General features: G+C 38.7%; 1 protein-coding gene across 4 annotated transcripts; it reads right to left on the bottom strand.

The window, feature by feature from the left end:
- Positions 1–216: 216 nt before the first annotated feature.
- Positions 217–11753, bottom strand: LOC146372020 (microtubule-associated protein RP/EB family member 3-like). 4 transcript variants are annotated; one of them, XM_084953552.1, is made up of 8 exons: positions 11642–11753; positions 6878–6944; positions 6369–6496; positions 6141–6286; positions 5447–5606; positions 3775–3905; positions 2904–3050; positions 217–1725 (listed from the first exon to the last, which is right to left on the bottom strand). In XM_084953552.1, exons 3-8 carry the CDS (start codon positions 6487–6489, stop codon positions 1657–1659), a joined length of 774 nt encoding a protein of 257 aa, XP_084809678.1. In that variant the 5' UTR covers positions 6490–6496; positions 6878–6944; positions 11642–11753; the 3' UTR covers positions 217–1656. The 4 variants fall into 4 exon arrangements, with proteins under 4 accessions (XP_084809678.1, XP_084809680.1, XP_084809679.1 ...); XM_084953554.1 differs by having other exon boundaries at positions 6369–6493; XM_084953553.1 differs by lacking the exon at positions 11642–11753 and adding an exon at positions 11528–11626.
- Between the last annotated feature and the right edge of the window lie 3493 nt (positions 11754–15246).

Here is a 15246-nt window from a genome sequence, read left to right as displayed (position 1 = left end):
TGTGTGCATAGTACAGTATTGTGGCTATTTAGTTTACCATTTTTCTTATTCATTTTTTTCTATTTTTGTTTTTTTTCTATTATGTCCCTAATTTACCCTTTCTTCCTGTCCCTTGTGCTGCTGTAACAAGGAAATTTCTCCATTGTGGGATTAAATAAAGTCTATATCTCTGTAAAAACACGGCAGCAGACAGCACACAGTGATGAGGTCTGTTACTTTTCTTGAAACTCATAGCTTTATTTCATTCCAGCAGTAAGTCCAAATGATGCAAGTTTATCACACAGCTGCCATGGCAAGGTGAGAGAGGGTCTGATGTTCTCTTCTCTCAGACTGATCCAACTAATGGCAATCACACTCAGCTTGGCTGTCAATCACAAAAAACAAACCTTTAGTTCCATGGCAGCCATTGTGGTGTGTTAACGCTATGCGACTTATGAAAATTCAATTAAATACAACAACAGAAGAGTAGTGATAGCAGCTAAAATGTTTAACTCAATTAAAACGGTCAAACATTAGTATTTAGTAGTGTCCTCTATAGTCTTCTTTTTTACATTTGTTCATTGATAGAATTCAAAGCCTGACATTTAAATAAGTTTAAACTTATGCCTCTGACTTGGCCACTGAAGAATTCAATGCAAAGGAAACAAAAAAAACAAGTCTTTTTCAACAAATCTACAAAATATAAAATTGCATCTTTCTGTGTCATTCTGGCTGTAGCCAGTCACTGCATGTTGGCATTTTGGATCATTTCAGTCAGCTTTTTTTGCTACATTTAGTGCAAGACCTTCAGTTTCTACAAACCCCATCTTGTTTTTTCAGAAACTGTTTAGAGCAGATTAAAAAATATAAATAAATAAAAACATAAATACATCTAATGGCTCCTAAACAAGCTGTCTGGACAGTTTCATGAGCAAACCCTCTGTGCTGGGACGACTTAATGAATAAAAACATATCTGTGATGCTTCACCTCAAAATGATTACTTTTTTATGACGTACATGTGAGCATTTCAGAGTCTGTGATATGTCTGTGGGCTAAACGTTCACATGTGTCATCGTGTGCAGCGTGCATGCTGCTCTCTGGATAGGCTTAACGCCTTTTATAATCTCACTTTGAGCCACTTCCAGCCAAAATCTTCTAAAGCTGATCACATTATGTGGAAAACATTGTGTGGTTTCATGTATAAACTTTGCAGAGAACCCTGATCAATATGTGTGTCTGTGTGTGGTCAATCAGAGTGCATGATGGGAGAAAGTGACCTGACTCGTCAGACAGATTCATAGCACTCCAGAGCTGTTTGTCATCTCACTGCTGTTAACTATAAACCTGCGACACACCAGCAGGATGAGAAGCCCCGCAGTACAGTTGTCCCATCAGGTTAGAACAAATCGAGTAAGCCAAGCCAGGCTGCCGGGTCCGAGTCCAGACCGGTCCGGGTTAAGCGTCCTTTACTAGTAAGAGTTTGGAAAGGAAGTGAGGCTGTACAACAAACATGTTGTGAGATGGACAGCCGTGGACAAGACAGGCGAAGTAAGGGGAGTTTGTAAAATGTAAACTAATTAGAGGGAAAACAAAAAGGGGCAAAAATGGCAATTAAGGTCAGATTAAAGGAAGGGAGGTGGAGGAGTGGTGACGGTGATAAAGAGGAGAGGAAGATTTCAGTACTCCTCGTGTTCTCCTCGTGCTCCTTCATCAATTTCATCATCTTCTGGTGGTGCAAATCCCTCCTGGAAAAGATAAGATCAGTGTTTCAGGCTTTACCAGCTGCAGGTCATCTTTCATAAGTTTTTTGCTACATTTGTTCATAATCTCAGTATTTTTAAAGATTTCCTCCTTGCAGCAATATGTTAAAACACATAGCTGTTCACTCAGATGTCTCTGTACCTCACTGAGGTGCTTTATTGCTTTACTGACAGGCTGATTTCTAATTTTGTGGTAATCTAACCAGATTTAGGTAAAGGCTGCAAAATGCTGTGATGGATTACAGAAAGGAGTAAAATGCAGCCATATCGAAGAATAATCATGAGATACATACGGCAGGTTCTCAGTAACAGCTGGAATATGGGATTTTCCTCGTAATATTACAAACACACTTTAAATAAATGTATAATTCATTTTTGAATCTTTCTGACATGGGTCTTGTACCATGGAAAGTACAACCATCACCCACCTCCACTCCCTCGCTGGTCTCCACTCATAATGCACCTGACAAAGAGTACCAGAGTACTCTTGAGTTTGTCCCAGCACCTCACCCCTCCTGCCCCACACTTGCTAGTTTTGGAGAGTGCTTGAAAATCACTCACAGAGAACACAGAAGGTCTGTGAATTTATGCATCTTGTGGGTTAATTAGAGCCATTTTTGGAAGCAGTGACAAGCTGTCCTCTCTTGTGTCTTACAATTATTATGTCATAGAAGCAGCTGTAGTTTCAGATGTGTCAAAGGTCTATGCTCAGCCACTGTTAGCATCGTACCACATGCCTGAATCCAAATGACCCGTGTCACAGTGATCAAACAAGGTCATGGCTCAGATCAGCCTAAAATGTTTAAAATTCCATAATCAGGAATTCAAGGAATTATAATTTGATCATTACCTGAAAACATGTGCATGACTGCAAGCAGTGTGGAGCATGTAACTCTGAACGCAGGCTGGTGAACATTTGACTATTCAAATGTTCACCAGCCTGCAGATGACATAAATATGTGATGCCTTCGGTAAAGTCAGGGGATAAGGAATTAATCTGAATACTGTGGGAAATAAATGTTCTAACAACCAACAAACATATCGTCTGATTTCTTGTAATATCTCAAGAGATTTTATGAAAGCCTGAGACCAGTCCACCCCCCCAAATTCCTGGTCTGTGCTGTAATTGCTGCATGTAAGTAAACACTTTGGCCTGTATTTACCTCTGTAGCATACAGGATGTCCATGATTTTGCTCAAAACTGGGTTGTTTTCGTTCTCCTGGCAGATGAGTTCAATGTCTCTCAGCTTCCCAAAGTAGAAGTCCCTCTCCTTCTCCAGCCCGTCTACTGTCACCTTCAGATCGAGCAACTATGACCAGAAACAACCGTGGAAAAAAAACGATGAGGGAGGCAGCTGAAACAACAATGTTGTTCAACAATAAAAACAAAGAAACAGAAGACACAAAACAGAAGAAATGATATCATAACATGCTCACAAAGCTGCAGCGTTTTAAGGAAAAAAGCTACATATAAATTTTGTGTACTAATGTCCACAGTCAACTAACAAGATGTGAAGATTTGTTGAGCTGGTCACATCAGACCTTTTCAGTGTTTTCAGCCTGACTTGTGTGAGTCAGAAAAACATTCCAAAGTTAAATTGTTGTACCACTCTTGCATTTTTCCCACCGACACAGTCCTGGTACAGAAACAAGGAACCAGCTCCAAGACTGGTTCCACTACCAAAAAGGTGGCAGCACAAAATTTCTATGTCCAAAGTTGAAACTATTGACGCGTGTAGCTATGAGAGGGACACTGCAGAGTGACTTAAGAGATTTCCATCCAAAAGTAGTCCTGGGTCTGTTAGTGACTCTGTGTCACAGAGCAGATCAGCAGAAATGTGGGCTGGTTCTTAAGGAGTAGTAATCAGAATCCAGCACCAGTACTCACACTGAAAAAAGAAATCTGAGAAGCTTCCAAACCACTACCAACTTCATTAATGCTGAAGGGTTTGAGTAATTATGCAGTTTTGATGTGAGAGCTGCACAGGACCTCTGTTACAGGGTTTTCTTGAAAAGTTATCAGGGCAGCGGTACCTGCTGGTTGAGCTCTATGAGCTCAGCGTCTCCTCCATTACGTGTCACAGGAGGGTTCCTGCGGGCTGATGCTATCTGCCTCTGCGGGGTGGGGACACTCTTTGGTGCTGTGGGAGATGTTCTCATGGGGCCTATATGAAAGAAGCACATGTTTACATATCTATACATCTATTTAGTTGGTCAGCCCCTAAGTATGTCTGAGTATTTAGAGCAAAATCCTTCTTGATGTAAGTTTACTAATCAAGAGCTATTTTGATAATATCTTGTTTGCTAATTTTGCTAAAAAATACGATAAGATCCTTTTAATTCCCCAGAAAGTTCTATTTTTACAAAACATCACATCTCTTAATGGCTCAATCCAGAGTGGTGTTTGTTCAGTAAATCTCATGAGAGCACTGAACACATACCATGCTAATTCACAATATTGACTGAGCAAACCAAAGAAAAGGAAACAGTACACATTTTTATTATAGCGTGTAGACACCACAAACTGCCATGAAACTATATTGTGCATGCATCAGTGAAACAGCATGATTGGCTAATGTGTTTCCTGTTTCACCTGGTAATTGGTTCTTTGTGGGCAGGGCTGGGACATAATCCTCCCATTTGTATTCAGGATACTTTAAAGGCCACATGATGTTCCACTTTGAGGTATATTACTGTCAGTTAGTACGCCTCTGTTTTTAATGCTGTGACTCAATACAAAATACCAAACCGCAGAGAACACGGGCTGCGCAGCTCTGATGTTTAACAGCTTTGAATCAGAACTCAAGTCCATACACTCACCTGCCACTTCATTAGGTATACCAGTTCAACTGCTCATTAATGCTAAAAAATAATGAGCCAATCATATGGAAGCAACTCAGTGCATTTAGGCATGTAGACTTCATCTACTGAAGTTTAAATTGAGAGCCAAAGTGATGAAGAAAGATGATCTAAGTGACTTTGAACATGACATGTTTGTTGGTGGCCGATGGGCTGTTATACCATTTCAGAACTACACATTTCAGAAACTGATCTACTGGGATTTTCCCTCACATCAATCTCTAGAGTTTACAGGAACTGGCCTTAAAAAAGGGCAAATACTGAGTCAGTGGCACTTCTCTGGATGAAAAGGCAGTGTTGATGTCCGATGTCACAGTAGAGAGAATGCCTAGTCATAGAACCTCGAGTCTACAGCAGCAGCAGCAGAAGACCGCACTGGATACCACTGCTGTCAGCTAAGAATAGGAAACTGAGCCTATTCACAGGACAATAACTTTACAAAAGCAGCATTTTTCAAAGATTGGAAAAATACTGCATTCAAGAAGCTTGACCTACAGTCTTAAATATTTCCTTAAAGTTTTTCATATTATTAATGCTGTACATGCAGAAGAAATACTAAAATTGTAATATGAGAGTCGAACTACTTAATAGGAAGGAGCTGGCAGACAGATAATTAGAGCCCCTAGTGCTGCCCACAACCAGCCAAGATAGAGCACTCCATAAACTGAGTAACACACTGCACACACACATGCTGCATGGAGGGGATGTTACCTGAGCGACTGGGTCTTTTAGGTTTATGATGAATAGGTTTACCTGGGTTAGAGGTGGGGATGTGGTAGCATGAAGATGTGAGAGAAGTAAAATGAAGGGTTTAGGTTCATGCACAGCTGACTATGTTGTGTTGTACCTGGATTAGGTGGAGGCGGCGTTCCTTCCTGGCCCTGCCGTGTGAGCAGAGGGTCGTATTCTTTCCCGTCATAGTTGGCATCAAAAAACTTCTTAAACCACTGAAGGAACTCAAAATTGTCCTGGAACTTCCCCTTCACCAATTTCTCCACCGGGATGATCTGAAATGTTTTTAAATAGCAGGAGAAAAACATTCTTGAAATGTCAGGAAAGGGAATCTTGGGATTAGATAGTCCAATAACTGTCATTTTGGGGTAACAGCAGCCATCTTTAAGATGATCTGCATGTTATCACCTTGCTTCCTTCTGTCAAGGTAAATGATCCTAAAAAAAAAATCACATTCATAATAACAGAATGACAACTTTAAAGACAACTTTATCTACAGTACAGTTAAAAACAATTTAGACTGCGCCACAGTACTTTAACTGTACTGACTTAAATAGTAAACAGAGTGGTTCTGATATGCAACTTCACTCAACCTGTTTTAGCTATGCTTTTTCTACTTAAACATTCGTACTCTGATGGATGCCTCTAAGAGCTTAGGGTTAGTCCAAGTTTGTCCAAGGTTATTCGGCATGTAGGCTGGAGCAGCCAGGGATGAGCCACTAATATAAACTACTTATAACTAATATAAAAGTACAGATATGACACCTTGGATAATAAGAACAAACAGCAGTTGGTTTCCCTGTTCCCACCTTGTCAACGCTCATTCTCTTGAACGCAGCCTGTAAGACCTTGAAATTGTGGATGTATTCATGTTCCAGTTTTGCGTTGAACTTGACTTTCTTCAGTAATATGCAGCCTGGAAACAGCATGTCCATGAACTGGCAGTACGCAGCGCCTGAAAAAGCAGAACAGGAGCACAAAGTCAAGAAAAACATTTATTTTAATTTGAAGCTTTTTCTCGAGAAGTGTGTGTTTACCTGTACACAGCTGCTCAATCTTTGTGTAGGTGAGCTGCAGAGAGTCGTTCACCCACGCCAACATGTCATGGCGACTCAGGTTCTCTATGGTCATAGAGGTGGAGTAGACATTCACCGCCATCCTCCTGCTAGGCACCCACAAACATGCAAGCACATGTAAAGATATTAACATCTGAAGGCTCCAGACAATCTTTTTTCACTGACACATAAGTCTGATTAATCTATGAAAATGTGTTTATATCTATATAAAGTAAAAGTAAGCGACTCCACATAATGAAGAATATGTGTATCCAGGAGCGTGGCAAAAAGGAGCGTGTTAAATGACAGAGAATTCATGATCTTTTTTTATTTTATTTACCTTTTTTTTATGTTTACGATTTTTGATTGACAGCAAAATCACCATTTGGTAATTGTGAATAACCTATTACATCTTTATCTTCATGTTTTATTACGTTTATTTAAGTTTGCATGCTTTATAATAAAACATATGGGAACACACATTTACTCACCTGTGCTGGGTGTGTGTTGGTGCGTACTGCTGAGAACTGGGTTGTGCTTGACCACTTATACAAAGACCTGGAGACAGAAACCGGAATCATGTTCAGTATCAGCCCGGTTACAGTTTATACTTCACATAAGGTAATCATCTACTCAAAAATGCTAATTTAACTGTCTGGGGACATGTTTACGTGACTTATAATAAGTTTTAGAATTATGTTGAAACACTGAAATTGACCAAGTCACAATGATTTAACCCTTTAAAGAAAATTCAAAACCAACAAAATATAGCAACATTAAGGTCTTTAGTTCAAGCTGACCAAATATGAAATACATGTGATTAAATCTGTGTGCTGATTTCTACTAAAACACTGAGAAATTCAAACTGGCTGACTTCTTGTTGAGTTTAGGGCACAGCTCCTAGATCCGTTTTTTTACATCTTTGGATATTTGAGGTGTTTACATAATTTCATAAACATATGTGAAACACTGTGGTGTGGCTACTTTATTAAAATGCTGTAAGTGAAGCTACATTTTGCACCCCAAACATGGGAGACTCAGTTCTGACGTACATATGTGCAAATTTCTGAGGTCTCAAACAAATAATCAGTGAAATTTCAATAAGAACATCTTAAACAATAAAAACTAAACATAAAGTAGAGTAAACTCTTAATAGAAACTCACTGAAACCAAACTGAATGCAAAACAAGAAAATACATAAACTGCAAACCATAAAAATAGGTCATGGAGGTTTACCCCTCGCCAGGGTTACAGAGGGACATGCCACAGAAAACCTGAGGCCGGGCCTCTAATCTCTGCCCAGTTAATCCTGTTAGCCCAGGTTCAACATGCTCTGCCCATCGCAGTTCAGACCGCCTGTAGGTGCGTCAGACAAACATAAAAACCAACCCAGCAGGGACGCATCACACTGACAGGTGAGATAAGGAAAAATCCAACAATACCACAGCATTTCCTGTGAGCTGACGTCCTCCAAAATAAACACAATACAGGATGTTGTGCTGAACAATCACTTCCTGACTGCAGCCAGTGAATCTGCCAAATATTCCAGTATTTCAGTGTCTGAACACAGAGTCCTCACATAAAATAATACAGTTCAACTACTCTGTGAACTCCAAACAGTTAAATAATGAAGTCTGCTCTATGACTTTTTCAACCACCCATGATGCAAAGCTGACAGTTATTCAAACAACTTTCAGGTCAATGCGACTGTTCAGGCAAATTATTCAAGAGTGACACGGTACTACAACAACTCACAACTGTATTTATTTCTTATCAGCACAGCAAAAATAACACCCAAGCTGGCCACAAGTTTCAGGTCATATAAGGACATGGATTGTCATGGATTTTTAACTTAGTAGGTTTTTAGAACCTTTTTTCTGGATCAGACTGGTAGGTGATGACAACGTGCAGTGATGTGAAAAAGAAAGTTTTCTCAGGAGTCTGTGCAGTCCTGTGAAAAACTAAATACACTCAGTGATTCAATAGTCTGTAGGACTACTTTCAGCACTTGAAGTAGCTGTTTTCTGTCTGACTTTATCAGTCTCTTACATAGCTGTAGAGGTATTCTGGCCAAGTCTTCCTTACAACATTGCTTTGGTACATTGAGGTTTGTGGGCATTCATCTATACACAGTTCTCTTAGATCCAACCACAGCATTTCAATCAGGTTTGCGTGTGGACTTTGATCCACTGATTGATTCTTTTCAATCAGTGATTCTTTTCTTTTTAAGCCAAGCAAATTTATAATATATTTCTACCTAATCCATCTTTAATTCCAGGGAAGATACTAACTACGCTACTTTTGTTCTTACATTAAACTTATGCTGTGTCACTGCTAATACAGCGAAATGCTGCTGTTGTTGGCACCTTGTTTCAGTAGATTCACACTTCAGATTAGGTAATGTGTCATCAATGACAGTAGTTCATTGGAAAAGAAGGAAAGAAAATTATCTTCATTTACTAACACGTATAAATGCTGCTACTTGCAAGCTACAAGCATTAATAATACATTTTTTGATTTATTTTATACCACCAGAAATATCAATATCACAAGTTTTTTTAAACTATTGTGATATAACCTTGAGACGTTGTCACACATCCCTAATACAGGGGGGGGGGGGGGGGGGGGGGGGAGAGAGAGTACTATATATTCAGGATATAAGGTGTGGAAATGAAGGCAACATAAAACAAATATCCAGAAATTTCCAGAGAAATGTCCGAGTCAAACCAAAAAAAAAAAAAAAATCTGACAACTCCCTTCTATTATAATTCTAATTTCCAGAAAATTGTTTCTGGAATTATTTCACTTGTTGAAGTCAAATATAAATTTGGGTCTTCTTTTAAATGTTATTAGCATTTTATGTTGATAGGAACACAGGGTTAACACTTTGATAACCTTCAGATTAAATGAAAAACCATCAAAAATGTGAGTACAGACTGAATGATAAATAAAGTGATGTAACATTATTCAGCTCCTGATTGTGTTTTGCTTTGTGTAATGTTAGTTTTGGAGACTCTCTACAACAGCGGTCCCCAACCCCCGGGCCTCGGACCAGTACCGGTCCGTGAGTCATTTGGTACTGGGCCGCGAGAGTTGAGGCTCAGGTGTGAAATGTGTGGTTTTCAGGGTTTTTATCAGTTTTCAGCGTTATTTTGTTATCCTTTTTATCGTTAACTCGGTTTTCCTGGGTCTTTTCACGTGTGTTATGAATAAATCTTCTTTTTTTCGGTACCGGTACTAGTTTTATTTTGTTGTATTTATCCGCGACACCTTAAAGGCCGGTCCGTGAAAATAATGTCGGGCATAAACCGGTCCGTGGCGCAAAAAAGGTTGGGGACCGCTGCTCTACAATATAGACAAAAAAACTATGTTCATAAAAAGTGTAACCGGACCAATGAATTTGACCCAGCAGCACTGAAACACTGTAAAATACACATATAACAATTTTAGATCAAAGCTTGCAACTGAACAGTCTTCATTATTGAACATGATAGCTGCTCATGATCATGATGACAAACAAACCACATCAATAATTATAAAAGACACTTTTGTTTTTCAGAGTAAAAATAACATGGGAAATTCAGAAATTACTCTCAAAAAAGATAACAGATTGAACGTGTTAGTATAACTAATCAAGGACCTTTCTCATCCAGCAACAAACCCTAATAATCAACAACAAATAAAATAAATACTATAATTTACAGATTTTTAAAAAGGCAATTTTTGAGTGTTAAAAAAATTGGTTCTATAATACCTTTCATACATGTGACAAGATCTCCAACACTACTGACTGAAATGCAGCCCAAACGTGACAGAGCCTCCACCATGTTGTACAGATGGCTGTAGACACTCGTTGTTGTACCTCTCTCCTCATTCTCTTTTGTAAATATTGATGATGATTTGAAACACAAATTCCTAATTTGGACTCATCACTACATGCGACCTACTGACACTAATTTTCAGTCCTGTTCTTGTGTAAGTTGGCATATCTCAGCATTTTCTCTCAGGTCCTGTGTCAGGTCTTTACTGTATTTTTTCCTGTTTCTTAAAAATGCTGTTCATCTGCTGTAGATAATTTTATAGGCCTACCACTTCTACTTCATCTTCCACTAATCCACTGTACTCTGATTTTCCTTTTAAAAAGCACACTGTACACACCATGGTGAGATATGTCAAGTTTTAAGAAAGGGAATCACCTTGCTGGTTCGAAAATACTATTTATGCATTTCAAAATATGTTATATTTGGTATTTTACACAGCTCCAACTAAAGACATGATGTGTGCCAGTAAAAACTTGCTTGGTTTGTCCTGATACATTTTCAGATTTATTGTAAAAAATCGTTGGCTGACAACAGCTGTCCTCTCTTTTTTATTAATAGAACCCATACATTTAATTTAAAGCTTAAATTAGCAAATATTTTTCTATTATACATTTAAAGGGTTAATTATGAAGCTACTAATAAATCATGCTGATAGATTGACCTATAAAGTGATAGTATTTTTCTTTTTTTGGTAAAGTCTGACGTACTGTCGGGAAATGAACAAGAGTAAATAAATAAATAACAGAGAATACAATTTACTAATTAAAAGAAGATGTACTAGTTAAAATTGACTGACAAAAACTTCAGACTTACAAGACACTTCTGCTTAGTTTGAAATAATATCGTATTGTAGCGGTTATAAAGAGCTCTTTGTCAACAGGTTTTTAATCAGATAAGGGGCTCAATCTGATAAAAACTGTATTTCTTTATCAGCAGAGGTAATTTTGCATTTTATAGTTTGATCTAAGCAGGCTATGAAAAGTTTGGTAATGCAATAGTTTATAATCCATGGTTTGTTGGACAGTTAACGGCTAAACTTCGTTCTCACGGCTCGGTGTTTTGACAGTTGACGTTACAGCCGTTTCAGCGCTGCTCAGACCGATCAGCTAGCTCCCGGCTAACTGCTCGCCCCCCGCAGGTTGTGGTGGGGCTCCGTGGGTGTTTGGCTACTGTTGTTTTAAATAAGCAGTTTTTCCAGCTTATTTTATTTCCCTACACTTGTATCCGCTAACTTTAACACATCCGAGCGTAACTGAAAACGCGACTTTTACAGGCTAACGTTACCCCCCTCTGGAGGCCTTTTCGATAATACACACGCACCTTACCAGCCAACGACTGGCTGTCACCTACGGGACGGGTGGAGTCCTTATCCCGTGATAAAGTGGTTTAGACAGCACGGACTGGGCCGTTTTTAATAAAGTTCTTGTTACTCACTGAAGCTACCGCCGTTTCTCTCTCTGCCGTCCCGCTGCTTCTGCTGATGGGCTTTCCGTTGCTATAACCCCGACTGTCGCCCAAGCAAGTTGCGCGAGATTGCGACCCACTAAGCCACCGGAAATGCGCATGCGCAATCCAGTGTCTACATTTTTACAGGAGTTTCAGTGAAACTGTGTCCACTGAGCGGCCATGATGGAGACGGACTCTAGCAGCGTGACTGCGGCACAATATTTTTTTCTGGAAGAAGCGCTCACTGTGGCATTTAAACATTGTATTCACCCTGTTGAACTACAGTCTAAGTGGGTCTGAACTATGTGAACACATAAGAATTTTAGTTCAAGGATAAGAGAGATCAATTTAAACCTTATGCCTATTAAACTGACTTCTTAGAAAGAGCTGGATAGGATAGAAACTATAAGATGTTAATTTCGTTCTGATTCATCCTGTACATGCCCAATTCAGTTACTCTATCACATGTGAAAAATTAGCACCCTTTGACAAACACAGACAATTTAAGAAAAAAAGTAACAGACCTCTCTCCATTGAATCATATCTGTTATTAATCTCTATCTCTCTTCCACAGCATGTCTTTATCCTGTTTTCCTTCTCTCACCCCAACCAGTAGCAGCAGATGGCTGCCCCTCCCTGAGCCTGGTTCTGCTGGAGGTTTCTTCCTGTTAAAAGGGAGTTTTTCCTTCCCACTGTCGCCAAAGTGCTTGCTCATAGGGGGTCATATGATTGTTGGGTTTTTCTCTGTATCTACTGTACAATATAAAGCGCCTTGAGGTGGCTTTTGTTGTGATTTGGAGCTATATAAATAAAATTGAATTGAATTGAAATTGAATTGAATAGTCGAAAGAAGGTCTTCACAAAGAATTAACAGAATACCTGATGAGGGCTGCAGATGCATTTTATTGACTATGACCATGTGAAGTAAGCCAATAGGAATTGATAGAGGATAAGGCAGGGAAAAGTTAGAAATTTGTAATGATGGCCATTTAAAATATAGTATAGCAGAAATACTAACATTGTTCGTGATTAAAATTACAGGTAAAAGAACTGGCATATCAGCTTGCAGTGAAACATGGATGCAAATATCCAAAGTCATTGGACGAATCCTCGAGGACTGGGCCAGAAAGATTCTCAGTAGGAAGTATAGTGGAAATAAATCAAGATGGATGCAAGAAACAGAGTTCCTCATCTATAGTTGAAGCACTTTGCAAACCACACCAAGGTCAGCCGTAAAGAAAGTGATTCTTCCCATGGATAACCACAGTTCACACCTGTCAACTGCAGCCATTGACTTCTGCAAGAGCAATGGAATTGCGATTCTTACATTCCCCCAGAAGCTTGGGTTAAGTGCCTGACCTGTACTCTGTGGGCTCATGAGGCCTGCACTCAAAGGGTGCCATACATCTGTCATCACTGTGATTCTGATAGTGATTAAAAACTTGACACAAACACATACAGTGCAGTTGATGAAGCTGGTGCACAACTACATTTTTTCAGCTTCATTATAATGTTCAAATATTAGTTGTAGCTACATCAGTTCTTATAAGTGCATTCAGGTGTTGAATAAAAAAGATTACATGATTACATAACCCAGACCATGGGGTTAATTGTCACATTTCTCTCTTTGTGTTTGAGACCATACCATGCAATTAGTAACTGCGTTGCAGAAAAAAATAGCTCTACTATTTCATAGAGACATGTAAAAACTTTGTATTGCATTTTGAATCCACTACCTTAAAAGAGCTCAAAGCTACAGCCAAAAATGTCAGGAATGTTACAACTATCCCCGGTCTCCCCTACTTCAAGGGTAGTTTTCCATCTAAAAATCTCTGTTTTCTGCATTATCCGCTTGCTTATTACCCACCAGTCTACTGTTATGTACAGCCCTGTCGGCCTCTGTTTTGTTGTTGTTATTTTTTTTTTTTAATTTTTAATTTTTACTGACTTACAATAAGAAAGACTCATTTCTGCTGTTCAATACTGAAGAAATTTAAACTTTTTAAAATCATGTGAAATTGCAAAAGGCTTAGCTGTGTCTCTAATTAAGATTCTGTAACTTTGATGCACTTCACTTCAGCAGCATCAGGTAATGTTCATATGTTGATTCATGGTTTTCTTCCGTATTTGTTCTATTGCAGAATATTTTTAAGGTGATTATCTGCTATAAAAAGCCAGGCCAGGAAAATCTCCTTCGTGCTTTTTTGTGTTTTATGCTCGGTTAATTTGACAAAAAGGCATCTGCTGTGACGCTTACACCTCTGATAGTCTCACAAGTGTCAGCTTTCTTAGATATAACAATATGGATATGTACTGATAAATGATCAGAATTATAATATTTCTGACTGTCTGAGGGAAAAGTTCCCCGATTCAAATTGAATCGAACTGTGTGAATTGGAATTGAGCTGATTCTAGAAATCAGTGACAATACCCAGCCCTAGTTTTAAATCCTTTATTGCCAGTTTACAGACCATGAATGGAGTTCAGAGAAAACAAAAACAAAACAAAACTACCGAGAAAAAGAAACCACAGTTTAGCTGAAACCTAACAAAAATAACTTTTACAAACCCAAGTATGCCAACACCAGAAAAACAGAAAATAAAAATTCACTCATTTACAAACTATTTGTGTTAATGGGTTAAATAGTGAAAAAACAAAACAAAAAAACATGAGTCATAGCATGAACAAGGAGACACTCACAAAGTGAATGTCATAACCTAAGCTAACATCAAAATGCTCAGCAAACCATAACTCAAACATACATCCTAGCAAAAGCAACTTGAAAACCAAGGTGTGTGTGGTCAGCAATGGATGGTACATAGGCGTCAGTCCTATTATTGAGAGAGCACTAATGAAAGAACAAAATTACCCACCTCCCCTGAGACATTTACAGAACATTACCTGATCATACCAAAACAGTTTTTTATTTTCTTGCGGATGTCTGACCAGGAAATATACTCGTTCTGTATTACAACTTCTAAAAATTGGATGTGAAAAAATTGATTCACATTCAAGTGCAGTGTTGATCTGAGGAGTTGATGAATATCAATTACCTCCTGGATAAATTTGGCCACCTTGTTTTGTTTTATCCAGTGACTCAGGGCTTGTGATTCATTTCTCCACATATTCTGTAACTCCCCATGGGTATAAGCTAAATGATGTATTATGAAGTAACTGCCTTCCATAACAACTGAAGATATGATTAAAAAGGTGTTTCAGGTCATTTGTATAAACAGAGAACAGGAAGTAAGCCAGGCAACTTCCTTGTGGAAGCCCACAGTCTAACTTTCTCCAGTGAGAAGGGCAGCTGTTGTAGTACACTTTCTGTCTTCTGTCAGAGAGAAAGCTTTCCATCATAGTAAGAGCCCTTTTTGAGAAATTATTCGATTTTAAATTGTCAATCAGCATTTCAGGACTGATTGTGTCAAGGAAGGAATTTAATCCTTCTTTGAATTCAGCTCCTTCTGCACCATTGTTAGATTCTGTAGGCAAGTCTTGTGTCATTTCGTAAAGAGTTTTTTGATGCTGAGCAAACTCATTATTGTTAGTAAAGTGCTTCCTCATCTGCTCCACCAGAATTTTCTCCAGGATCT

Source organism: Perissodus microlepis, chromosome 15, assembly GCF_051167445.1.
Source record: "Perissodus microlepis isolate ML-2025 ecotype Zambia chromosome 15, ASM5116744v1, whole genome shotgun sequence".
NCBI classification, from domain to species: Eukaryota; Metazoa; Chordata; class Actinopteri; order Cichliformes; family Cichlidae; genus Perissodus; species Perissodus microlepis.
Note: the sequence above shows the minus strand (reverse complement) of the source record. Positions and strands in the feature narration are given on the sequence as shown.